This window comes from Crocodylus siamensis, chromosome 1 (genome assembly GCF_052110815.1).
Source record: "Crocodylus siamensis isolate JL-2025a chromosome 1, ASM5211081v1, whole genome shotgun sequence".
Classification (NCBI taxonomy): domain Eukaryota; kingdom Metazoa; phylum Chordata; order Crocodylia; family Crocodylidae; genus Crocodylus; species Crocodylus siamensis.
The window spans coordinates 218,928,908-218,956,288 of NC_143395.1; the positions used below are offsets into that span (position 1 = coordinate 218,928,908).

Sequence of the window (27,381 nt, forward strand, 5' to 3'; positions counted from 1 at the left end):
CAATTCCCCACAAACCCCACATACACCCACATGCCTTACACCTTCATAACCCCCCCACCCACACCCCCCACAAATCCCACACACACACGCTGGACATGCACCCCCACCACACCCCAAGCCCCGCCCCACCCCACCCCACCCCACACAAGTACCTGTATATATGTCTAAAGAATGTTCAAATAGTGTTATATTTAGCTTAATTTGTTAAAAAAAAAGTAATTAATTTCACATAATTTTGAATTTTTCTGCACATAATTCCCTGGGGTATATTAAAGCAATCTCCCTGGCTTTTGAGTATGCCTATGGGTAGAAGTGGGCAGGGCATGGTTGGGGCACGCTCAGGGACATTGTGGCCAAAACATACTGCTGCAACGGTAAAGACAAGCCCCCCCATCTCTCAGTTCCATCATCAGCAAAATGGAGAAACTAACACTTCCTTGTCTATCTAGGGATGGTCATATTAAAAACTGTGAGCACCTGAGGCACCATGATGGTAGATCTAGTTAAGAACTACTGCAGGCCTTGGGATCCAGCTACAGGGGGTCTTGTTTCCCAGTGTCCTGCAGTAGTCTCCAAACTACACTGCCTACATCATATCCTACAGCTTTTTCATACACTTGGATGGTTTTGCCTGTGGTTTGGTTTCTGGCTTATAATGTGTTGCTTTATGTGAAGCCATAGTGAAGCTCACAAAATGTCAGAGACCTGGTGCTTATGTCATAGGAACAATGCCGTTTTGTGGTTTTTTGCAATAATCCTCTTCCATCAACATGGAACTCTGCATGACAGCTGGATTATTCCAAAGTGAAACAGCACAACTGTATCATTAAATCACTTAGTTATACAAGACCTTAAGTCCTCACTTGGTAAAGCTTAGAAGTTGCAAATGGGAAAAAAAAATCTGCAATTCCATTTTGTAAAGTATCTAGAAAATAAATGAAATGTGAAAACCACAAGACATGCATAAACAGCCACATTTCAGGGCCTAACATGATGTCTCAATATCTGTGAGCTGGAAATATACCATGGTAGAATAGGTAGGGTACAGGCTTGGGCATTAAGAGTTTGAGTGCTGATCCTTGCTGTCTGAATGTGTGCCCCAAATGCCCACGATCATCTCCCAGTGCTACAAGATTATCCCAGGGTTGTTAATACTTTGATCAGTGTCTGATTAATGAGCTGTTCTCTTGGTCAGCCCCTTCATTCAGTAAAGTGCTTTGCTGAATCAAAGCCAGAATGCACCTCAGGTGGGATGGAGCTGTCTAGCAAGTAGCTCCCAATATTTTATTTATGCATTTAGAGTTAGCTACTAATTAAAAAGGGAAGGAGCCAAGGCTGTATGGTGCTCCAAATCATGCAGTAAAACTCCAGGCAAATTAAAGTAATCCATTTAATAGGAACTCATCCAGTTCACCACCCTCAGCCCTGTCCATCCCTTTGTCATTCTGGAAAGTGGATTGTCAGCCCTCTCCAGAAACCCTAGCACTTACAGCTCTTGCAGCATGTCTGGAAGGTCATCAAATGTAGGCGATGTAGCAGCAAGCGAAGGAACAGCTTACAGAGTCTTCACAGAGAATGTCTTGATAGCCACCCCTCTCTTTTATGTGAACAGGGACCTTGCTTAAGCCTCCATTAGGTGCAGATATGGCAGAGGGTGAGAGGTGGACTATCACAGAGATCAGTCCCAGGCCATGGAGGGCGTTATAGGTCAAGATCAGCATGTTAATCTCCATCTGGAGATCAATGGGATGCTATGTGCTCTCAGCAACATGTCCGGAGGCAGAGTATTCTGTGGCAGCTTCAGTTCTCTCAATAGCTGGAGGGTGAACCCTTATGGAGAATGTAATAGTCAAAGATCTGATTTTTATTGCTTTTCTTTAAAAAGAAACAAAAAACAATTTAGGTAATTCCATAAAACAGTATGCTCTAAGGACATTGATCTTGCAAAATACAACGTTCACAAATCGAGACATGCCATACACAAGACTGTTGCAGAACCATATAGCTATCCCCTCATGCATGAGTATTTTAATGAAGGACCAAGTTGTCTGCTGGCATGAGTGAGTGAGATAATAGAGCAGCATCCTTTTACATCAGAAGAGAATTTGACCTGCCATCTTTATTCACATGATGTTGTTCCCCTGAAAACCAGTCTCATTCAATGTCCAGGCTATACTGTGCCATGAGGCAGGATCTCATAGAACGGAAGTCAGAGACGTGTTCAGAACACTGCTCTTTGATTTGGTCAAATTTTGTTTACAATTTGTGTGATGTAAATGTGGAGTAAAACCTAATTGTAACTGGTATAACAGAGGATCTATTTCTCCCCTTAACACATAGAAGAGACCACATACAGTGAATGAGGTAGGGGTCCAGGGTTTGAATTACAGGGGAGCTTGGGAGGGCTGAGTCTTCCCATAAGAAACAAGAGCCTTCCAACCCAACCCCAACCCCACACCATAAGGCTAAGGACAGACGTTACACATAAACCGATTGAAGTGATCAGAAACTGGTTTAAACCTAGAACAGAACAGACATTTAGTGCGCATAAACCAGTTTCAAAATGGCTGAAACTGGTATGAGATAAACCTTGTTGAATGCAATATCAGACTTAACTGATTTGGCTCAAACTGATTTATGTAACGTCTGTCCCAGACCCCTTCCTCATTTAACTTAAACCAGAGTCCTCCAGCATCCTGGCATGGTCCCTGGGCTGGGCTTTCTGCTCCAGCCCAGCAGGGCTGGCCCCACCCCTCTGCTCCCCAGCCAGAGCAGGAACAGAAGGGGAGGTGGTCTGGCTAGATGTTGGCCCCAGAAGGGAGCAGGGGAGAAATGTATTCCCCACCTCCCTCCTCTGTTCCACCAGCATAGACCTGCACTTCTCCACGCTGGCTGCTCCAGTGTCAGGGACATGGCCAGCCCCAGCAGTAGCCTTGACTGAACTGGCCATAAAGGGGTTTACTTTCCCCCTTCCTGTCCCACAAGCAAGGACCTGAGCCAGGTCTGCTAGGCACTCCCCTCTCACTGCTGCAGCCGCAGGGCCACACACAACCAGAGCTGGGTCGGCTTGGTCCCTGAGACAGAGGGGCCAGGGGAAGGGAATTATTCTCCCCTCTATGCCCACTGCCCACAGGGGAGCACAGCCAGGTCTGCCCGCCCCAACTACCACCACTGCCACTCACTTCCTGCTTGGGGCAAGTGGAGAAATAAGCCCCCTCCTCCCCTTCTGCTGGACACTGGAGGAAGAGGGGAATAACCCACCTCCTGAACCCCAACTAAAGCGCCCTGCCAACTGGCATCTGTCCATGCCCCCGCCCCACTGCTGCAGTGGTGAGGGAGCAGAGCTTTTGATGGGCACAGCAGCTCATGGAGAGAGGGAAGGGACGCTAAAGAAATGGGGGTAGGAGGGGGCTTATTCTGCCACTTGCCCCGGGTACAGAGTGAGTAGTGGCAGTCAGGGAGGGCAGACCCCAATGCAGACCCTGGGGGCAGAAGGAAGACTAACCCCACCCCCTGCTCCCTGCCTTAGGGGCCCTGCCAGCCAGCTTCTGGCCCTGCTCCTGCCCCCAGCCAGCCACTAGAGCAGCAAGCAGGGAGTGATCGTGATAGGGGCAGCAGCCCCTGTCACGGTTTCTCAGGGCGCAAGCTCCTTCCCAGTGGGAGTAAAGGGGGTAGGCTGTGCAGCGGGGCAGGGAAAACTGCTGAGGACTCTCCAAGCCCTAGTGCTGCTGTGCACAGTCCGCCACAACTCTGCCTGCCCCACAGCACAGCCCCCTGCTGGGAAGGGGCTTGCGCTTCCCGACACCTTGACAGGGGCTGCTGAGCCATCAAGGGCCCTGCCCCCTTGCCACTAAAATGGTGGGGTGGGGGCACTACCAGAGGCTGGCCAGCAGGGCCCCTTAAGCAGGGGGCAGGGACAGGGGTTATTCCCCCAGTGGCGGGACAGAAGGGGGTGCTCCTGCACTGAGCCACCCACCTCACTACATGCGACCAAAAACCAAGCTTTGAGTGCTTCCCCTGGAACGCATATGTGCAGCCAACTCCCTTCTGGGAGCACACCCACAAGCCTGGGGTAACTGCTGCCACCCCCCGGGGTCTGATCATTGTCATAGGTCTGTGCCCCCCAGGGTGCACCGACCTTGTAGACCTTGTGGGTGCTTAACCCACCGGGGGATTCTAGGATGCTTCTTATAGCCATAAGCTCCCAAAGATAGTCTCAGATACCAGAGGAAAATAAAAAGCCTAGCCCAACTTGGCTAGCCAAGCAAAAGGAGCAAAAGGCCTGCTTCTCCCCTCTCCCAGTACGCAGCCAGGCACGTTGTAACTTGATACCTCTATTGATCAGAAGGGAGCGGGTAGTACAAGGAAGTTAGAAATTCACTTTGAGCAAACAAAAGTAATTTGAGCCTTTGCCAATATTGGATTCAATGATCCTATTAAACGCAACTGCCTATATGTATTTCTAGACTTCTGGCTAGTTTCCAGGTCATTACTTACAGAGAATCATCCAAGCCGGAGCCTGGAAGTACATTGCTTGTGGCTTTTCAAAATGGCCGCCAGAGGAGGAGAGCTCACTCCCCTCCCCCTAGTAATTTTACCTGCCTCGGTGACCTGACTGACCAGTCATTGCCACAAAGAGACCCAGGAAATCGAAGGGTCACCTGGTTTGTCCCAAGTGAGTGGCAGAGAGAGGGGGATTTCTCCATACCCACTCCCTCCGACATCTGGCGGAGGGGGCTTTTTCTGCCGCTTGTCCCAAGCAGGGAGTGAGTGGTGGCAGCGGCAGTCAGAGTGGGCAGACCTGGCTGTGGGCCCCTGGGGCCCTGGAGGTAGAAGGGGAAATAACCCCCTACCTGCTCCCTCTGCTTCAGGGCCCGTGCTGGCCCGAGTCTGGCTGCACCAAGCCCACCCCCCACAGCAGCAGCAAGCAGAGAGCACCGGACAGACCCGGCTCAGGTCCCTGCCAGTGGGACAGGGAGTGGGAAATTAAACCTGCCTTTGGCCAGTTTAGCCAAGGCTACTGCCCAGGTTGCCCATGCCCCTCCAGCACAGCTTCCCTGCAGGCAAGGTTGTGTTCTAATGCCACACTCCTCCCCACCCTCCCTAGCTCCTGGCCTGAGCAACTGCAGGCATGTGCCTGCTGCCTGCATTTCCTCAGTCCAGAGGGAATGCCTGTACAGTTGCAAATCAATTCTGCCTAGGCAGGTTAGACTACACTGCAAAGATTGAATCAATTCTGGCTCTGGCTTTTTGAATGTCTGTCTCTAGCCTAAGAGACGAGAACTACCTCCAGGGGCCTGTCAGCAGCCCTTCCCCTGCAAGCCCCAGCAACAGCCCGGAGCCCATGCACCACCGTACATAGCCCCTGGCCTGCCCTGCGCCTTTCTAAGTAGCCCAGGTGGCGGCAGCTCCTTTCGGCTGCCACTGCCACTGTCCCCAGCCCTGCAGTACTGCAGACCTCCCACCAGCAATTGAAGTATAATTCGAACCCTGCAGGGGCTCACATGTTGTACAGTAAGGGTGATATATAAATATACAAAAATCTATCAGCCTCATTCAGGAGGCAGCAAGCAGCTTACACACTGGATGCAGGACTGTCCTGTAGTACACCATGATGCTTGCACCCAAGAAGAAAGAGTGAAGGTTGTATTTTCACATCTTTCAACTTTGGGGTTTCATTTTGTGAGTGAAATGTGCTTTCATTGTTACCTTTTTATGGAATGCCCTATCTGTGCCACTTGCATGATAAAATGCAGACACCAACTCACTCTGCAGCACTGTGTTTGTTCATATGTTTGGGGTAGTTAAAAACACTGAAAGGCTTTTAATGGGAAAAAAATCACAAACATTTTCAAAGAGGCAAGTTTTTTGGGGGGTGATATCTTTTATCAGACCAACTGAGTGGTTGGGATAGTTAGACAAGCTTTCAAAAGCAACTGTTGTTTTGAACAGTTCTTCAACTGGCTTTAATATACCACATATGGACTATGAAATCCAGTCAGCTCTGTAGTATGGTGCAGGAAGCACAAAAAATTCAGAGATCACCATGAAGAGGAGACAGTTTTGGTGCAGGACTGTGGGGCCCCTGCACATAGAAAAGGTCCCATGTGGTGGTTACAGCATTTTGGGTTGTAGGATCTTTTTCAAAAGCCACACAGAGACAAAAAAGTACAATGGTACTTAGTTTATCTGCCCTGGAATGATGAAAGGCCCAGACAACCCTGAGGGATATGAATTGTGGTTCCATGGAGTCTGCAGATTTCAAAGCTGCTTATCTTCCAGATAACTAACTAGCAAACTAAGAAGCATTGGAAAGAGTCTGTCTGCAGCTAGAGAATGGGACAGTATATTAAAGATTTTCAAAAAGGTCACACAAATCATGGTAGAGAACAGTGCCTCCTAGTTAGAGAAGGCAGATGGTCTCTTTAGTTCTGCTCTGCTTAGTAGTGTGGGCAGGAGCAGCTCACTAAGGTCACTTTATTTTAAAGTCTCCAACTGGAATCCCTGTCCTGGAGGCTGCTGGAGGTGACTGAGCAAGGCCAAGACTGAAGCACCCAAAATCATGGACATTTTTGGAATTCTTTTTCCTACAAGTGTTTCCAATGCCTTATGCACATCAGGTTGGTGGGTAGAAGAGAAGGAGAAAGACAGATAGGGAGGGGCTCAGAGCTTAAATATTAATGTTTCTAGAGGGATTTAAGGCCTTAGATGAAAGGCCTTGAAGAAATGCAAAAAAAACCCTATCAACAATGCAAACTGTTTGGATTCCGCACCCAGAGGAGCACACAGGCAAATGAAGGAAAATAGCCTGCTTCTTTCTTTGGTTTCCCTGAGTTACATATTGTTTGTTTAAATGGTTTTAATGGAATCTCATGATCTTATCATTTAAGGTGATCTCATTAAAGGCACAAGGACAAGCCAGTAGGGGGTGTGAGAGCTGTAATTACAGCTAGGAGATCAATGAAAATACAGTTACAAGCAATCCCTTGTTTTTTCTGGCTCCCACAAAAGTGAATTACCCTTTAAAAACACAAATCCATTTTGAGTACCACCTTTAGCATTATTTATAGAGACCTCCTGGCTGAATCCATCCTATTTTATCTCCACCACTCTACCACGGAGATACTGTTTTTGTACCCTGTATTTCTGTTCTTTGGAAAGATAAGGGTGCAGAAGAGACTGGCGGGGGGTTGGGGGAAGCAAGATCTGGGTTAGCTTCTTTTGCTGTGTACATAGAAGCTGCAGGTGTTTTAGTTCAAAAGCACTCTGCTGCCATTTTCTTTGAGCTGATGCACATTTGCTGCTTATACAGCTGCAAGCGTTGCAGCACTGGGTGCTTTGCACCTGGCACTATGGCACTTACACATGTAAAAATGCCTGGAGAAGCTGCCAAGGGGCTAGAACTTTAACACCAATAAACCTGTGATACATTTAATCCATAGATCCAGGGGTGAAAGGCCCTGTGGGTTATTATTACTGATCTTTTCAACCACCTCACTATTAAACATAGCCTATAAACTTCTTGCAGGTAGAAAATGAAACTACCAACCTTCTATGGTCTTTCCTGTGCTAATCGCTAGGGCTGTGCAAAATTTTGCCGGCCATTTTGTTCCGACATCATTTTGACCAATTTTGAGGTCAAAACAGCAAAATTGGAACAAAACAAAGGCCCTTGAAATAGCCTCAAAACAAAATGAGGCTAGTTGAAACATTTCGAAAGTCAAAAGGTTTCAACCATAGGCTGGGGATGGGAAGTCAGTCCAGTTGGGCTGACTTCCCATCCCCAGCAGCAGATCTGGCAGGGGGCGGTGAGCCAGCATCTGGGCTGCTTCCCCGTCCCCTGAGCTACATCGCACCGGGGGCAGGAGGCACCCCATCCCCTGCGCTACAGCCTTTCTGTTTTGACGGAAAAACACTGTTCTGTCGAACCGTCAAAACTCAAGGCAAAATGGAATGGTGCACAGCCCTACTAATCGCCCCACAAAGAATAGGTGTACTGTACATTTGAATTTTTTTTATAAGCAGCTAAACTTACTTGTGTATTTTACAGAGAGGTAATTCCGTCAATTGCTATGATATCATTCAGCAAGATTAAAGTCAGGTCCAGTCTTTCTTGTTACGGCTGTCAAACGATTAAAAACAGTGATCATGATTAGTTGCCTGATTAGAAAAACTATTCGCAATTAATTGCAATTTTAATCGCATTGCTAGCAACTCAAAATTATGTGCAGAAAAACTCAAAAGTATGCAGGTACTTTGTATAGATGGGGGTAACGGGGGAATTTATGAAGGTGTTGGGGCTGAATGTGGGTGTGTATGCAGGGTTCAGAGCCCGAGGAGGATGGATGACTGGCGGCTGGTGCTGCCGCATGGGACTGGCTCTGGGTGCAGCCCACACCCAGCGCCAGGAAGATCAGTGCTGTTGCTGGTCCCAGCCGGCAGGCAGATCAGGGGCCTGAACCCCCATAAGGAGTCAGGCACAGCTCCGCAGCCCTCCGGGGGTTGCAGGTGTGTTCCCAATCTGCCTGCTGGATGACAGGAGTCTGCTGTTGCTGACTGGGACTGGCGCTGAAGCCAAGTAAGTCTGGCTGCGAAATGTTTCAAAACATTTCAAGTGCCCTTGTTTTGTTTCAAAGGCTTTTGTTTTGTTTCAATTTCACTGTTTCAAGGTTGAAACGCATCAAAACAGCTTTGAAATGAAATTCCAGGAGAAATTTTGCACAGCCCTAATGCAGGGTACTGGGGGTCAGGAGTGAGGGGCAGCAGCAGGGCTGGGGGGGCGTGGTTTGGGAGTGAGGGACACACACACGCACACAAACAGATATACACACAGACACGTACACACACACACAGACATGTGGATGCCCTGTCTGCCTGGTGGCAGAGCCACAACATAGTGTTGTGTGGCTCCTAGGGCAAAGACAGCAGGGTATAGAGCCCCAATCCACAGCAGCCAGCCCAACTCTGCCCGTGCACAAATTGGGGGGCACCTGCCCCCCATGCCTCCCCTGGGGGTGTGTGCAGTAGTGGGGAGCCACCCCCCACCATGCCCCTAAACAGGCCACCCACAGCTCTATCCCATGACCCTCCCTGGCCCTGGGACCCCATTCACTCCAGAGTTTGCCTCTGCCCCACTCCCTCACAATGGGGGCATGGATTTGCCCCCCATCCCTTCCCTCTACAGACTTACTGGCATGGTGCTGCTCTACATGCAGCATGCAGGCTGTGGCTGCTTGTTTGTGTTTGTATCTGTGTGCCTGCCCCCTGCCCCATCCTGCTGCAGCCACCTGCAGCCCACACCCAGACTGCCCTGCAGTCCTCCGTGCTGCCACTGCTGCCCCGCTGGGCAGCCTGGAGGCAGCAGAGGGAAGCCCAGGCGTGGGCTCCAAAACCATGTGCATGATTAACACGTTAAACAAATTAATGCAAGAACAAATTAATGCATTAATCATGTGTGTTAACTGCGATTAATTGACAACCCTATTTCTTGTACTGCTAAACTTATTGTGTTGTGAATTACAGTTCCTCAGCGATCATTGGTTGGGGAGTATCAGCCTTGGCAAAAGGTGGGTAAAGTTTAAAAAGTGTCCCCAAACGAATATCATTGCATATGGATTAGGACATCTATACTGTCAGGGCTGAATGCCTCAGGGGTTTGGAAATGGGATATAGCATCTTTCACCTTTCAATCACAATGGAAAGGACCTGAAAGTTAGTATCTTTCAGGTCCTTTCCATTGTGACTGGAAGGTGAAAGATGCCGTATCCTATTTCCACGAAGGGCCCTTGTGGTAAGAGTTCTGCACTATGTAAACAGCTGCGTCCTAGGAACTGGGCTGACACTACTCATGCATTATACTTACTCTACTAAACAGCTGTCCTGCCTGGGACAACAGGGGATGCTGTTGGCAGGTTTTGGGTCAGGGCTCCAGGCAGGAGCTTCCACTGCGCTGGGAGAGCAGCAGCGTAGACTGTGGACACTGCCAGCAGGTTCTGCATCAGGACTCCTGAACCTGTCAGTGGTGTCCGCAGCTGACATTGCTGCCCACCCACTGTGGCAGAAGCCCCACCTCAGTCCACAGCCGATGCCACCATGTCAAGAGCTAATGCTGCTGGGCAGACGCAATCCTGCCTGCCCACCCACCTGACACCATATGGTGTTGCCAGCTGCCCACAGGCCAGATCCAATGAGTTGGTGTCTGTCCCCCTGTGGACCTGATCAAATCTGTTGGCAAGCCAGATCCAGCCTGCAGGCCATATTTTGCCCACACCCAACCTAGATCAAGGATTAAGATGGAGGAACTAAGATAGTGTTGTGGTTCCTTTTGTGGGTTCCCTGGATGTTTTCAAGCTCACACTGCCAGGGCTGGATGAGTTTCATTAGCTAGCAGGGACAAGGAGCAGTAAATCAGTTATTCTTTTTTGCTGAAGTATGATATCTGAATTCAGAAGCAAAGGCAGTATGCTCACTGAATAAGGGGAAAAAAAACCCACGGATGCTTTTTTAATAGACTCCCAGATTTTTTCAGTCCAGAAGGGCCTATTAAGAGCTGGTCCCAGGCAACACAGGCCAGAGAAATCCATGTAGTAATTTGTATATCAAGCCTGGGTCATAATGTAGTTGTGGATATTCCCCTTTAGAGTAATTTTGAGTTTTAAAATCTAATTCAATTTCTCAGTGGACTGTAACTCAAGCTATTTTTGCTCAGTAAGTATATGCATATATATAAATATATTTACCAGCCATGAGAGCCAGCTGTCTTGCTACTTTATCCCTGGGGTAAAGGGCTTCTGGCATTTCATGCACAGTGTCATCCAATCCAACTCAGACCTGCTCTGACCACATGGTGCCTAAAATGCATCCAGCTAGGGGCCCAGCCCACCAGCCTTGCTAACTCCCCTGAAACTGAAATAATGCGAGTGTTAATAAGGTTTGGATGCCAAACGCCATGAGGCTACAATCTCATTTAAAATCTGTCCCTAGTTAACACAGCAGGGGACTTTTTCTGAGAGCAACTGTGGGTATATCATTTCCAGTTGTGGATTTTCTCAGGGAGCTCTCTGGTCTATGCTTACTCAAGCACTTCAAATGAGAGAGTAAGAGAGCAGACAGCGGAAACAGGTCTGACTCCTTACTACCTATGCCTCTGAAGGTCTAGTTTGATTCAATATTTACTTATGTAATGTAGCTGATACAGAACATTTGGTTCCCACTGTGTGTGACCTTGGAGACTTGGGCCACAAAGCAATTTCAATGAATAAATTATGCCTATAAAAGTTCCTAAACGCACACAGCCTATGCAAATGAGCAATACAAATTTGAATAGTGTACATGTGATTGCCACATGCTTGCATTCATTATGCAAAAGCCCAATGTGAACCTGATCAATTATGCTGATCTGGCACTGCTTCATAACCTGAAGACTTCAGAAAGTCATCTGTACTGGGGAGCCAGGCAAAGCACATATTAAATTAAGAAATAGCTCCAGGGACTGGAAAAATATTTAATTGTGGACCATATATCATCCCTATGGTTCAAAACAGACTCATTCTTTTAAAACATACTAGTGAACCTGTGTTCTGCCTGGAGGTTTAAAGATGGTTTGGTAGGTTAAATATTAAAAAATTTGTAAAATGCAGAGGGACAGAAACAATTGTGAGAATAGATTTTGTTCATACCTGTCAGTCAGATGGTAGGGAAAGTTGTATATTTAATCTGTAGCAAGGATGCTTACTTGACCTACACTGCATGCAGGTACCCTGCCTGTGTAGATTTACAAGACTCTGTATAGCCTGATTTCCCAACCATAGTGTCTTCTGCAAGAAAAAGGTATAAAATAGATATAAAACAGGTGCAAACTAGGTGTAAAACTATGGTATTGGAAAACTTCAGCTCATACCTTGAGGAGTGCTTCCATTACCCTGACACATGCATATCCTGACAGATACAGTACTTGGAGAGAAAATATAGCCCTCACATGTATAGACAGAAAGCATCCTCTTTCTTCCTAGCATTAGGACAAAGTATTCCCCAAAGGCACAAAATTGGCCTAGTTCCAGAAATCCTGGTTTTCTCTGTTTAAAAATCTAAATTTCTCTGATTTAAAAACAAATCCAAAATTCTCTAATTAAAAAACCCAAAATCCACATTTTTCCATGATTAAGATGAAAGCCACTAGATATATTAAGTATCAGTTGAATACAATGTTTTATAGCCAATAATGTTACCAATAAATGCCCCATGAATGTGCCCAGCTGCATGTATGTATGCGGCCAGGAATGCAGCCCAGCTGCTTGGAGAGCAGCGTCCTTCCGATAAGTCTGTGGCAAGGAAGGGCATGGGGGAGGGAAGGTCATGGTGGGAGCAGATCAAGGTCTCCGTGGTGAGGGAGGGAGTGGGGCCAGGGTTGGGACAGCGGCAGGGGCTGGGGTAGGGGCTGTTCAGCCAGGGCAGTGAATGGGACTCTGGGGCTGGGAGCAGGACGGGGCCTCAGGTGGCTCATCCAAGGGGCACAGGTGGGCGGGGGGGTCGGGAGGGGGGAGGCTCCCTTCCATGGCAGGCACCCCTGGGGGAGGCATGGGGGGCAGCAGTTTTGTGTGCAGTGTGAAGGAAGGCTGCCAGCTGAAGGCTCAGGTTCAGGGGTTGTGCCAGCCTCTCTCCAATGACAGGGCTGGGCCGGGGCTGGGTCAGAGCAGGCAGCAGCTGGGTGGGCTTAGCTGCATGTGGTGGGAAGGCAGCAGCAGTGCTGGAAGGGGTGGCTATAGCCCCCCCAAGCCCCTCCCAGTGCCACCCCTGCTTGAGGGACTCTGCTCTTCTGCCTTTCCCTTGGGATCCCCATGCTGGCTGCACATCCCCTGCCCACCCCACAGCATGGGCTCCTAAGGGAAAGGCAGCAGCTGGGGAGTGGGGGATGCTTGAGAAGCTATAGCCACCCCAAAATTCTCCATAGCCACCCCTCCTAGCCATTCGCCCCCTCTCCCAGCCATTCGCCCTGCCTTCCACTCTGTTTCCACCTGCTTGCCCCCCCCCAGGGTACACTTACTAAAAAGGGGGCTGCCGGGGGTACACTTACTAAGAAAGGCTGAAAACCCCTGCCATAGGCAAGTTGTCAGGGAGGCATTGGAGGGGGCACATGCCCCCCAGATTTGTGCACCCACAGTGGGCATGGGGCTGCAAACTGGCTGGACTGGCATAGGCAGGAGCTGCCTCCATGGTCCAGCAGGTGGGACCCAGCACGGGAGAGCTGAGCGGCGTAGTGAGACTCATTGCTGCCACCATTAGGATCCCCACGCCGGCTGCTTCGCCAGCAGTGTAAGATAGAACGGATGTGGGGGCCTGTTCTTCCCTCACCCTGCCACCATGGCCCAGACACCGCCAACACTCCCCTAAGGCCAGGGCTCCACCCCAGAGAGAAGGTGGGGTGGGGGGCAGTGCAGGCAGCCTGAGGGAAGTGGTGGTGGTGGTAGAGACCGGCCATGGGGGAGGGGAGGAAGGGTAGAGCTACAGCCCAACACACGAGCAGGTGGCAGTGGGAGGAGGTGAGGGCAGCGACCCACCCATCTGTTACTCCTCGTACTGGGAGCAGTGTGGCTGGCATGGTGGTCCCAGTGGCAGCAATGAGTCTCACCACCCCGCTCTGCCCTCCTGCACTGTGTCCTACCTGCTGGGCTGTGAAGGCAGCTCGTGCCTGTGCCAGTACAGCCAGACTGCAGCCTCACACCCACTATGGGCGCACAAATCTGGGGGTGGGGTACAAGCCCCCCATGCTCCTCTGACATGTCGCCTATGCCCTCCACCCTCACTCCCCCAGACTTACCTGCGAGCTGCTCCCCATGCTGCCTGGCTGCCACATGCATGTGTATGCATGCACATGCACGTGGCACTCTCTGCCTGTGATTGCCCTCCCTTGCCCCACCCCAGGTTAAAGCAGCCCCTTGTAGGTTGGAACTCTGCCAGCCTGCAAGGGGAAATCCACAGTTTCCCACATTTTTCTTCTTTAAAGGAGAAAATCCATTATTTTCTCCTTTAAAAGAAAAAATCTGCTGTTTCCCCTAGTGGACAGAAAACCCAGATCCCTGCAGTAAGTACTTGCAGTGGATTTTTCTGTACTTTCCTCTAGTAATGGGGACCAACATTTTTGGTAGATGTGCCACAAATTAGCCCTCCATCTTCCCCACGTGCCACTTGTACCCCTTTCCCTTACGTGATCTGCTGCCCAGCGTTATGCTGTGCTTTCTGACTAAGCTGTTCCTCTGCTTTGTGCTTCCTGCCCTCTTGTGGCACCTGTGCCGCAGGTTGGCCACTCCTGCTCTACATGGCACGGCAACCACCGGAGACAAGATTCAGGACTAGAGAAACCATCTGAATGGACTGGCCTGGTCTGAGGGAAGCAAGTGAACAATTAATTGCAACTCTTGTGCAACCTCTCCGAGGTCTGAACTCTGCTGCTTCTGTGTTTAGACTGTGTGGGCAGGCTTGTTCACACTCATGGGATGTATAGTCATATGTACAGGAGGTGAGTTCATGGGCATATTCACAGGAAAAGGAGACATATTCACAGGCATATTCATACACACAGGAGGCATGTCCGCAGGCACAGGACATGTGTTCACAAGTGTATTTACAGGCACTGAAGGCATGTTTGCACACATGTTGAGGCACACAGGAGGCATGTTCGCATGCACAGGTGTGTTCACAGGCACAAGAAGCATGGTCACAACCACGCTCGCAGGAACAGGTGTGTTCACAGGCCCAGCACAGAGGCAGAGCTGGAGGTGGTGGCCCCAGCTCCTTCAGGTTTTAGCTATGATATTATCATATTGGAAGTTCAAAACAATTGTACAGTGCTGGAACACTATTGGACACTGAAAAGTATGCAAGATGAGTACGCAAATGTCTTCTTATTGACTTTATAATGTTCACAGTAAGTCATCTGGAGTGTGTGAGAACTGGGCCATCAAAGTCGAAGCCTCACTTTATTTCGAGGCCAGCAGCCAACACTGACAGCAAACCCCAAAGTGGGTAGGGAAAGCAAAACTCAGTGGCATCCAAACCCCAAGCCTCTGGGCTTGGGCCTGCACATAGGATGCTTGCCGAACAGTGCTGTAGCAAGAAGGGGGCAAGCAGGGCGACTGCCACAGGCGCTGAAGGGGTGCCAACAGGCACTTCCCAGCTGAGGTGGGCTGCAGGACGGAGCTGCAAGCAACTCATTTGCGGGGGGACGCAGGGACAGGGGAAGGCTGGCTCCTGCCACCGCGTGTGCCCCCGGGATCTGAGAATGGGGCAAGGGCGGGCACCCGACTTCCTTGCTTACAGTACTGCTGCCAAAGGACTGAAAGTATCTGAAGCCCCAGGCTGGGGTGGAGGATACTTGTGCGTCCAGGGAGCCACCCTGAATGCTTCAAACGGGTTTGGACCTGGTTTGGCTCATCTGGCCTAGAGTCCGGCTCCCTGAGAGTGGACGGGGTTTCGCAGCACCCAAGAGCTGCTTCAGAAACGCCGCCGCGCTTTCGGGCACGCGGAGCAGGGTCCACCCGGCCCCGCACAAAGGTCTGAAGGCTCCGGGCTCCCATCCCCTTGACTACGGAAGGGCAGAGCCAGCCCCGCTCCGCCCCTCGCCCGGACGCTGGGGGCGGGCTCTCCTAGCCTAGTTTTATGCTGCTGAAAAGCCAGCCCCGTTTCATCTCTCGGCGGCGGCGGCGGGAGCAACAACACCAGCAGGCGGCAGCGGGGGGGGAGACGCGCAGCAACAGCAGCCGCCGGGCAGGACGCGTGGCAGCCCCGCACCGAAACAGCGCAGGCCGCCCGACCCGCCGCCATGGGCAAGGGGGTGAGCGCCGCGCTTTGCGCGCCGCCGCGGCGGGACCCGCGTGCGCTTTGTCCCCACGTGGCGCCGCCCCGGCCCTCGGCTTTTCCGGCGCCGCCGAGCCGACCCCGCCGGGCTGCGGGCTGCGGGCAGGGCCCGGGCGGCAGAGCCGGAAGGGGAGGGCGAGGAAGGTGGAGTCTCGCGGGCGCGGGAAGCGGCTTGAAAGGGAAGGAAGCCTGAGGGGAGGTGGTGCGCAGCGGGCAAGGCCCCGAGCCGCCGGGGCACGATGTGCCTAGTGGGCAGAGCTGGCTTCAGGAGCGGGCTGCTGTAAGGGAAACTGAGGCGAGGATGGTGCCCAGCGGGCAAGGCTGGCTCTGTGCAGGGCTTCTGGCAGGGACACGGACAGCTGGGCCCAGCGGGCAAGGCCCCGGGTCACTGGTTTCACACAGGGAGGAGGAACAGAGACGTGCCCTGTGTTTCAGTAGGTCGCTTCAGGAAGGGGAATGAGGGAGATGCACTCAGCGGTCCCTGGTTTCACACAGGGCTTCTGGAAAGGAAAGGGAGGAGAGAAGCACACTTCTGGAAGGGCATGCCGGAGAGATGCCCAGTGGGCAAGGTCCCAGCTCGCTGGTTCTGGAAAAGAAACTCAGCAACAGTCTCAAGTTACAGCCAGGGCAGTTTAGGTTTGATCAGTGGTCACCAAACAGTGGATCTCAACTAGGGTGGCCATCATAGAGGACAACCAGACTGTTCTCTATTGATGTGAAACCGGACACCTTTATCTCATATGGCATAAAGGTGTCTGGTTCGGTTTCAATGGAGGACAGAGTAGCAGAAAACCAGACTGTCCTCCATGATGGCCATCGTAGTCGAGATCCACCGGTACATCTCTGAACCTCTTGTGGTAGATCTTGGTGTCAATGCGAGGCTGGAGTGGAGAGGCTGAGTGCCCACATGCATGCACACAGGCGTCCCAGCCCAGCAGGTCAGTCCATGGGGGAGGGAAGGGGCAAGGACTAGATCAAGCCCCCTGCAGTGAGGGACAGTGCTGCAGAGGCAGGAGCAGGTGTAAATTGAGTGGGGCCCCAGCAGGGCAGGACTTAACTGCTGGGAAGGTGCACCCCCAACTAATTTTTTCTCCCTTTGCCTTGATCTGCTCCCCCTTACCCCCAGACTTACCTGCTTTGTGTGTGTGGTGGGGGTGGGGGTGGCAGCAGCACACAGTAGATCTTGGATTGCTTTTAAATGCCAAAGGTGATCTATTTAAAAAGGTTGGTGACCACTGGGTTAAATGTTAAAAAGAACTTTCTCACTAGGAGGGTGGTGAAGCGCTGAAACAGGTTACCCAGAGGGGTGGTGGAGTCTCCATCCCTGGAAGTTTCTAAGACTCAAATAGGCAGTGCCTTCAGTGGGATGATCTCTTTGGGGCTGGTCCTGCTTTGAGCAGGGGGCTGGACAAGATGCCCTCCTGAGGTCCCATCCAACCCTCATTTTCTGTGAGATGTGCTCAGTGGGCAAAGCTGGTTTCAATAGTGGGCTTCTGGAAGGGAAACTGAGGCAAGCTGTATCCAGTGGGCAAAGCTGTTTTCATATATGTAGGGACTTACCAAGTTCACGGCAGAAGTGGGGTGCGTAGCAGCTCCTTTAATCTTTCATGTTCCCCACATGCCCTCTGCCATTGATTGGCAGAGGGCCCCACCACTCCCTCCTGATTGGCAGGGAAGCAAAAACCACGGCCTTAAACATGGTGTGGTTTTTGCCTCCAGACCAGTCAGCGACAAGCATTGGGGTCCCTCAGCCAGTCAGCAGCAGGAGGCAAAAATGGTGCCATATTTAAAACAACAGTTTTTGCCTCCCTGTGGATCAGGAGCAAGCTTCAAGCACTGATTAGAGGTGGAAGGGCGCATGGGGAGGGACCTGCAGAATTAAAGGAGCCACAGCACACCCACTTCTGCTGTGAATCCTGTAGGCCCCTAAATATAGAGCTTCTGAAAGGGAATCTGAAGAGAAATGTATCCCATGGGCAAGGCTGTTCTGCCAAGGGCTCAGGACAGGAAGGAGAGATGTACCCAGCAGGCAAAGCACTAGATCACTAGAGGAAATGTGCTTTGCAGGGAATAAATGGCTTCTGTGTATAATATTAAAAAAAAAAAGAGCAGCCTCTTCAAACACCCCCCCCACACACACACACGCATCTTTTTCTTTATTTTTCCTTTTTTGTCCTAAATGAATCTCTTGTTCTTACAAGTAGCAATGCTTGGAAAACACAAGTTTCCTACCCATTGGAGTATAGGCTGCATGGAGGAAGTGGGCATGTATAGGGGGCAGCCATAGGAGGCATGGTAGTAGGCAGTGTGTAAGAGAAGCCTGTTCAGCCATTCAGTCTCTGGTTGGTGTTAGAAATTGTGTCTCACTCTTGAACAAGTTCATTGTAACACGTCATGTGTTATGGTTTATGCAATACTTAGTTGTTGGGACACTTCAGTAGAAGGCAGGAACTGGCTGCCCTCAGCTAATTATTTGAAGGTGAGAATTTCATAGTCCCAGTGTACCACTTGCTTTGGTTCTGTGGCTCACAACTTTGGGTAACCTCAGGTTATGTTATAAAGCAGTGGTTCTTAGCTTTTTGATTCAAGACCTCTGTCTCTCTCCACCAGCAGCTGCCCCCTCACCCCCAGGGTCCTGCCCGTGTCTGTCACTCTTGACCTGCAGCCCCCCCGGTGGCAGAAGTGGGAATGGGAAATAATAGAATGGGCCATCAAAACCATAGCCCGATACCTAAGATTTTAAGAGATTTGACTTCCTAAAAGCCTGTTTTTCCCCCTATGAAGAAGGAGGTCCTCTCCTTCCCCGGGGCCGTTACTGCTGCTGCTGGTGGCACAGCTGGAGTGGGGGGCCTGGCAGCACGAATGAGTCTTGCTGCCCCACTCTGCCTTCCCATGCCAGATCCTGCTGGCTGGTCTGGCCAGGCTGGAGCCTCATGCCTGCTGTGGGAAGGGGGCACATGCCTCTCCCATCTCCCTGATGCATTGTTGTCTGTCTGTCCATCCATCCCTGCCCTCCTCCCCGCATTTTTCTGATGGGAACAGCTCTTCACTGCTGCCTGGCTGTTTCGTGCATGTGTATACAGGCACATGCCCTATGCCTCCTACCGTATTGGCCTCCTCCCAGTCCCAAGCAGCCCCTTGCAGGCTGGAACTCTGCCAGCCTGTAAGGGAAGACTGGTTGTTTCCCATGTTTTTTTCCTTTAAAGGAGAAAAACCACATTTTTCCATGAACATGGCAGTGGGCTTAGCCTAGGCATGGGCTGCTCCAGCTGACCTTGGAGATCAGAATCACACCAGATCTGCTGCCCCTGTGGACTCCCTGAAACCTGCTTGCAGCCCCCTATGGGACACATACCCCCAGTTGAGAACTGCTGTTATAAAGGACTGTCTAGAGAAAGCATGTTCCAGGTTGAAGGTTATACTAACAGTCATCTCAGGCACGGAAACAGGAATTCTAGTTGCATGGCAATATTATCAGATGCCCTTTTGGAGCTAAGCTTGAAAGTCTGGTCATTTAAATGTCATTTGGCCATTTAAAAAAGTACTTTAGACTTCTTAAGGCACAAGGCCCTGGGGGGAAAGTTTATGGAGGTACTGTTACTGGCAGGCTGTTTGCTCAGTAGTCATGGGTAGGGCAAGTGATAAAATGTGGAGGGGGAAGAGGGGCAGATATCCAGACTGTATCACCCAACCTGTTAGCTACTGGTGTAGTCCAGTACTGCAGAGGACTTAGTGTGAAATCTCTGGCCCTCCAGTAAGGGTCAGTGTCAGCATTTTATTTCCTGGTACTTTGCCCAAAGTGTAAGCAAAAAAAAAGTTCCTCAATGGTGATGATGAATGCTGTCTTAAAAAATAAAAGACCCTTAGATTTAAAGACATGAAGTTGAGTGAAGCCAAGAAGGCAAGAAAAGCTAGCAGAAATCCTGTATCTAAAAGTTATGTACTGATCACTTAGGCTCTACTTACAAGTAAAAAGCTGTATCTGTGTTTCCTACTGGATTCTTCTGGTTCCTTTCAGTTGCTTCACAGGTAACTATAAATTATAAGGTAGAAGTTCTTTTGCCTTTTTTCCTTTTATTTTAATTCCTAGAAGATTCCAAAATGTCTCTGCTTATTTAGTTATACGTACCTTGCAGTATTTTACATTTCCCTGAGTGCTGTGTAAACATTGGCTAGTACAATGCACAGTTAGTCAATGCCATGTAGCAGTCACAATGTTGACACAAATACGTGAATGGTGAGGGAGCCTGAGGAACATATGACTGTACAAACTCCAAATTGGAAAAAAAAAATCCCCCAATGATGTCTCCTTGTGTAATGGCTCAGCATAATGCATTTTTTTGCAGTGGCCACTAGGTTGATTGTTACCATGAAGAACTAAGGTAGTCGCTCTCTGTTTCCTGTACAAATTGGGATTTGTTTGGTGGTTTTTTGCAAGTCTCCCAGATGTTAATCTCTGGGCATTTGTACACATGCTTGCGCCGCAGCGGAAGTCACTTTTAAAAGTGCCCAGCACTGTAGTGCATACATTGGTATAATCAGCAAAATGCACATCAGTGCTGAGAAAATGGTGGTGGCACGCTTTTAAACTAAAACACATGGAAGGTGTTTTAGTTCAAAAGCGCACCACCACCATTTTATGCACGCTGATGCGCATTTCACCACTTATACAACTGCACGCAATGCAACGCAGTGAGCTTCAGCTCGCATGCAGAGCAGACTTGATTAATTAAGTCTGCTCCAATGCGCCGGATCTCCAGTGTGCCTCAGCATGAAAATGTATGTGTACAAATGCCCTCTATGATTCTGTAGAAATTTTACAGTAGTGATTCAACAGATTTAATGGGAGGGTTTTAAGATTCCTTGTTGTCTGATGGCATGGAGACTCGTCATCCTACTCATTGTTGAAATTTAAATAAGTTACGTTAAGGAAATCAGATGTGTAGTAAGTAACTTGGCCTGTTTCTGACCCTTGGACTGAAGGGGGGTGGCGCTGCCAGTGAAAAACCTGAGACTGGTTGCAACACTGTTCTAAGTCACAAGATAGTGCACACGTTGTCTGACTATCAAATGAGTCTGATCCTGACCCGGGTCCTTCTAAAGAAAGGGATGTGTAATGGAAAGGGTGGGGGTGTAAAGACCGTATGACTCAAGAGTCTGGACATGGTGCCTCCCATCTTTGTCCAGTTTGTCTTACAGGTGGCGCATCTACAAGTGTGCTTTAATGCACATTAGCTCGTTTTAATGCACTTTAAAGTGTCACAGAAACCATTCTCTTTCACTAATGCGCATGAAAATAGGCTAATGTGTACTTCTAGTACTTCACAGTGGAGGACACTTTGGCACATGCTCGGGGAGAGGGTGGGATTTTAATTAGAGCAACTCCAACAGATGCTACAATTAAAGCAACGCTGTCTTGTATATCAGTGTCCCTGAGTTTAATAATGGTGGCAGTGGTGGTTCAGCTAAAGCTTGTTCATGAACACCCCCTGCTGCCAGTTTTAAGCATTGGGCCACTGATATATGAGATGCGCGAGGCTGCTGGAGGATGGTAATCGCCATGCTCCAGCAGACTCGATTTAATCAAGTCTGCTCCAACACACTGTAATTGCAGTGTGTCAGAGCAGCCTCCATGCTCGTGTATAGGCATCCAGAGGTACTAAATTAATGTGCTTTTGGTAATGCACATTAAGAGAATGTATAGACATGCCCAGGAGCAGCCTTCCTCTTAACCAAAGCACCCATCTATGGGGAAGGAAAAGTATGTGCATCTTGTTAATTACTGCATGTGGAAAAGAGAAATGGGTGCATAAAGAAGGGGACTGTATTGGGCTGGGCTGGGCAACTCGAGTGTCACCTGAATATGTGGGGTTCAGCCCAGGCAGAATAGCTGTGCACAGCTCAGTTACACCTACCCAGGGGTGTCTGTGTGTGTCTCTGTCTGTCCTGGAGTGGACAGCAGGTAGGCAGAATTATACCAAGGGAAAGACCTTCCCTACAGCTACTCTGGGAGCAAGCCAGTGTTCTGGCAGAAGCAGGTGTTTGTGGAACTTCTCAACCAAAAGCTTAAAACTCTGCGCCTTGCTAATTCTTCTTCTTTTTCCGAAAGGACAGCGGGTACAAGTTTGTCTGGCCCAGGCCTGCTAAACCCAGCCTAGGCTAAGAGCACTTTCTTACTGGAAGCTGATAAGGGTTATGGCTGACAGAAGTGATTGAAGCTAAATGTCCAGTATCCAGGCATTTATATATTCCTAGTGCAGTAATAACTTATTTTCCCCCTCCGCAGTTGCCCCCTTGCTTACATAATTGGATAGGGGAGGGACAGAATGACCATGGCCTCCCCAGAAAAACTGGGGGGGCAGCTGTTCTAGAGCAGCACAGAATGGGGTAGGGAAGGCTTTGGAAGGCAGCCCATTGAATGTGGACATGTTGTTCCACACCTCGGAGTCCTGTGGTTGTTCCTGGAATAGGAGCGACTTGTCTGAGCTGTCACATAACTGCAAGAGACCTTGCTTCTCATGGAGAATTTTCCTGTGAATAATAAATGGACAGTGGTTTAAGGCCCCTGGATCTGAAGGCAGTTATATCTCTGGAACAGAACAATGTAACCTAGGAATTGGCAACCCCTGGCATGCGTGCCAGTTAATGACATGCAGAGACATTTTCCCGGGCACACCAGGAGGCATGCAAGGAAATTTTTTTAATTGTTTTAAGTTGTTGCTCCGGGCTCTCCAGAGCAGCCACAGGTGCCAGCACTGCAACTGGCCCTGGGGGTGGAGGCAGGAGAGCCCCGGCAGGGCTGCTGACTGCTTCCTGTCCCCAGGCTCTGCCTTCTGGCCTGGCCCCCGGAGGGAGCTTGTGTGGGGGGAGGAGCCAGGGCCAGGGCAGGCACTGCTCTGGGCCACTGTGCTGGAGGCTCCCAGCAGGTGGGTGAGCCCTAGGTGTGGGCAAACAGACACCTTATCCCACCCAGGCAGGGGCAGCACCAGGGTACCAAGCACGGGCCAGGAGCTTGGGGCCGGGGCCCGGGCTGGGCGGCAGCACAGGAGGAGGTGTCACAGGCATGCCAGCTCAGTTGGGCCCTTGGGAAGGCAGGGGCTTGGTGAGAAGAGGGGGCTATCCCGGGGCTCTGTGAGCTTGGGCTGTGGTGGGCAGGTGTGCTGAGGAGCACTCAAGGTGGGGCCTGGCCCAGCCCTACAGGGATGGGACGCAGCCGCCCTGCCTGCGAGGTGATGCCACCTGGCCATGGCAGGACACCAGACTGGGGGGTGGGGGGGGCTTCCGACTCTGGGCTTGGCCTCCCTGCACACTCAGCACGGTACAAGTGGGGCAGAGCCACCACTAGTGTGAGGGCATGGCTGCCGTAGCTGCCCCAGCTTACCCAGGCCCTGGTCTTGCCCACCCACAGCTCTCTTCAAGGGCTAGGGCCGCGGCAAGCACTGCACAGGGCTGCTGCACTGCAGGCTTCCGGATGGCTTGCCCCTGAGTGCCGCCTGAGGTGGCTGTTCCCAGAGTCTGAGGGTCTCTTGCCACGGCCTGGGGGGCTGTGACCCACTTGTGCTGTGCCCAGCACGCAGGCTGAGCCCAGTGTCCTGCCCTGGCCAACCAGCATCCCCTCATGAGCAGTGTGGCAGTGCCCCATCCGCACAGAGCTGCGCAGGCCAGGCTGCGCCCTGAGTTTACAAGCCTCGAGGCAGCCCCCACTCTCATCTGCTGCTTTCCCAAGGACCCAGCTGGGCCTGCCTGCCTGTAGTGCCTCCACCTTGCACCTACTTTTCCCCGTTCCCAAGCACTTGCCCCTCTCTCTCTCTCTCTCTCTCTCTCTGCTCTTTCATCACAACGTACTTAACAAAAAAGAATACACAAGAACAAAGATAGTATATGAACTTTTATTTACTTTTAGGAAACCTGGTATTTATTGTAAAAAAACAAAAAACCCAACATTTATGATTATTAATTATATTAATATGCAGATCATCCTGTCATGTACCCCCTGCCCCAGTTTTGTTTTCCTGGCATGCTGGTACTTCACCACCTTACAAGGTAGACTTTGCGGGTTTTTCAGCACTCCAGTCAAAAACGTTTCCTACCCCCAATGTAACCTATTGTCCATGGACTATCTCTGCAAAGAACCTGAACAGTTATCATAGGGACCCTGGTTTTCTCTATTTTAAAAGCCAAAAGTTCTCTGATTTAAAAAAAAAATCCCAAGTCTGCATTTTTCCCTGGCTAAAATGAAATGCCACTGTAGAGAGAGACATTAATTGAACAGTGTTTTATTGATATTTACAATTTTAAAGCCGTATAGAAGCCTCTCAGTGCCTCAGTCATTATAATAAATTCTAAATACCTATGTATTTTGGCATTTGATTTTGGGGGGGGTTTATCATGGAAAATCAGAGCTCCCCTGGTCCCTTTGTTCACCAGGATGTGGGTCCCATTGTGGTTATCCCCCTTCTGCTTTGTGGCACTCTCAGCCCACAAGGCCCCACGCCCCCCCTACCCCATCCTTCTAGTGCTTCTCGCTCCCAACCCACTGTCTGTCACCTCCAGGCCTCATCGCCCCTGTGTGTGAGGGTGGGTGTGTGGGGAATGGGGTGTGGGCACAGGCAATTGTGTCTGGGGTTTAGGGGGTATGTGCCCCCCCATTTATGAACCTACAGCAGGGCATGGCTGTGTGGGAGGTAGTGTTGCAACACCATGGCTGTGTGGTGCAGTGGCTGTGCAGAATTGTGCCCCCCACTGCACTTGGTGGGTAGGAGGTGCCTCACCTTAGCAGCCATGGTGGTGTTCCCTCCTGTGCCAGGTCCTGCCCACTGTGGAGGCGGCTCCTACCTGGAGCTGGTCCGGCCAGGCTGGAGCCCCCGCCCCACTGTGGGTGCAGGAATTTTGGGGGTCACGTGCCCCTGACACATCACCTATGCTCCCCGCCCCCTGAGGCATCACTTGTGCTCCACCCTCACCCCCTGCCATGCGTGGACTACAACCACCCCTTTCATAAGTGGGAGTGAAGGACATCAGCAGGGCTAGGGAATGGGGGACTGTGGATTGGGAGTGAGGGGCACTGGCAGTGCTACAGGGTCTATTTTTCTCCCCCACCCCATAGACTTACCTGGAGGGAGCTGCAGAAGCTGCTGTCTACCAAACTGGCTGGCTACCATGTGCACGTGCACATACATGTGGCTTCCCCCTGAATCTTGTTCCACCCAGCCTCAAGCAGACCCTTACAGGCTGGATCTCTGCCAGCCTGCAAAGGGAAAATGTGCCATTTTCCTCCTTTAAAGGACAAAATCTGCTGTTTGCCGTTTTCTTCTGCAGCAAACGGAAAACCTGGATCCCTGGTTATAAGTGGTTTACCAATTCCATGGTCATTAAGAGGGCAGACAAATGTTAGAGAACGTTTAGGAGACCAGGCTAAAAATAGCTTGCTTGTTACATTCCCTGTTTGGATGCCAGGTGGTGGAAGACTACAATTCTCAAAACTTTTTTTTACCAACAGGCTTCAGAATTTTTGAACTTTCTCACTGTGGGCCCTTTTTCATTTTTACTGATGCACTCAGGGGACCAGTTGTAGTCTTGAGTCATAAATTGTGAATCACTGGTGTAAGGTATTGGTAGTCACACAGTCAGACTTCCGTGGTGGTGTTTTGGTGACTTATGGTATCTCTATGTGCCACCATACGGCAGCATTGCTACAGCACCATGCTTTAGTACTTACTTTTAGAAGTATTAAAGCACAGCGCAGTACTGGCGATTCACTGCGCCATGTGGGCGGCACGTGCTTAGGTTTCCCAGATATGTCACCATAACAGCGCGTTGTATCAGGAGAGGGTGTCGCTACAGCAGCATAGCTGGTGATCACGTGTAGACCCACGTGATCACTATATGGACATAGCACAACATGTAGACATGACATGACATCCCCTAAGGGAAGCTATTGTAGTATATGAATAAACTGCCAGAAATGGGAAGCTAATCACATGTTTTTAGGGTGACTTGTGGGGGCAGGAGGGATTTACACCATCTGCCAACCTCGCTTCCAGAATTGGCAAGGGGGTACAGTTGCTGTGTTTCCAGTCATGGGAAAAGCAGTCATTCTCCATGACTCGTTTGGAAACTTTAATTGCTGGAATCTGTCTTTGAAATAGTGAGGCAGCACCTCTTTCTGTTTTCTGTGCCTCATTGATTATAATGATGTGAATGTGTGATTGCACCACATAACTTATGAGTCACCGGTAATGACTGCTTTATTTTGTTTGGTTCTTAATGTACTGCTTTTGAGTTTAGATGTAGAACAGCAGTTTTGAACTTCTCCTCTTAAGCTGATCTTCCTCACCACTCTCCTACACTGCTATGAATTGCCCTTGTTTTGTAATATGTCTACACAACCTGCCTTATTCTTCCTTATCTTGTGTTTCTTTGGGGTGCAGCATAGGCACAGTTCTCTGTAAGTCCTTAACGCTGGCTTGTAAGCTCAGACCAAGCCAGTCATAAACATTTATAAAAAACCTGAACATATCCAGGCAAGCTTCTCAACCTTTTTCAGGGGTAGGTTCCCCTAATAGTTCATGCACATAATTATATGGCTGAATGAAGCACCAGAGCTGGTGAAGTAGCTGAAATCTTTGCCGTATCTGAAACCTTTGTGCCCTGTGTGTAGCATTTCCAGGGGTAGGTTTCCGAGTTTCCTTCTTATCACCAGCATAACTGAAGGTCAGTGGTTGGAAAGAAAGAGCAAACAAAAAGCTGTATGCCTTACTTTCATTTTATGACTGCAGCTAAGGAGGAGACATTGGGGAATCAAAATAGTAAATCCTTAGGATGTTGGCAGCAGAGTGAACCCCTGCAACTCCTTCCAACTCCAAGCACTGTGACAGGCTGCACACTGGAAAAACAAACACGCCTCCCATCTTGCTAGAACAAAGAGACAATGACTGTAGAGGCAGAGACTAAAAGTGTAGTGGTTTCTCAGCTACTGATATTAGACTGATGTTTAAAGTAATCTGGCTTGGCTAGCTGTCCCCAAATGACATATGTTGTAGGGCTGCATGAAGCTTCGGATGGTGATTCGATTAGGAGGAGATTTGGGCTGATTCAGTGGCTGAATCTCCTAATTGAATCAGGGGGCCAGTTTAAAGGTCTGAATCTATCCAGAGCTCTCTGAATCTTTGGCACAGATTCAGAGAGCTTTAATTAGGGCATCCCAAGTGGCAGTAGCAGGGAGCTGCAGCTGACTCGGAGCTGATAAGTACTAGGGGCAGAGGGAGGGGACCATGGGGGGGACCCCTGCCAGCCCCCCCTGCGCACTCCCCCCAGCCCTCCCCATGGCTGCCCAGTCCACCCCAGCTCCTGTTGCTTTAAAGAAAAGCCCTGGTGCTCACTAGGTGCTGCTCACTAGGTGCTGCCGGGTGTTGGGGGGGGGGGCAATCCCTGCTGGCCCACGCTGCGAGGGGGGCTCTGCACGAGCCCCCTGATTTCCCCCCCCCCACTCCTCCAGCCCCCCCATGCAGAGCCCCCCCGTGCAGCGTG

At 50.3% G+C, this 27,381-nt stretch overlaps 1 protein-coding gene and 1 long non-coding RNA gene across 2 annotated transcripts in view; one reads left to right on the forward strand and one right to left on the reverse strand.

The window, feature by feature from the left end:
- Nucleotides 1–1,522: 1,522 nt before the first annotated feature.
- LOC149874153 (uncharacterized) lies at nucleotides 1,523–10,766 on the reverse strand. Its single transcript, XR_016439902.1, has 3 exons — nucleotides 10,740–10,766; nucleotides 8,036–8,122; nucleotides 1,523–1,830 (listed from the first exon to the last, which is right to left on the reverse strand). It is a non-coding gene; the product is annotated as an uncharacterized LOC149874153 (long non-coding RNA).
- A 4,912-nt stretch (nucleotides 10,767–15,678) lies between these two features.
- ATP1A1 (ATPase Na+/K+ transporting subunit alpha 1) overlaps nucleotides 15,679–27,381 on the forward strand; it is a 39,918-nt gene continuing 28,215 nt past the window's right edge. The window contains exon 1 of the mRNA XM_090056908.1: nucleotides 15,679–15,829. Coding sequence (XP_089913034.1) covers nucleotides 15,818–15,829 — 12 coding nt within the window. The 5' untranslated portion in view covers nucleotides 15,679–15,817. The remainder of the gene's footprint in view (nucleotides 15,830–27,381) is intronic.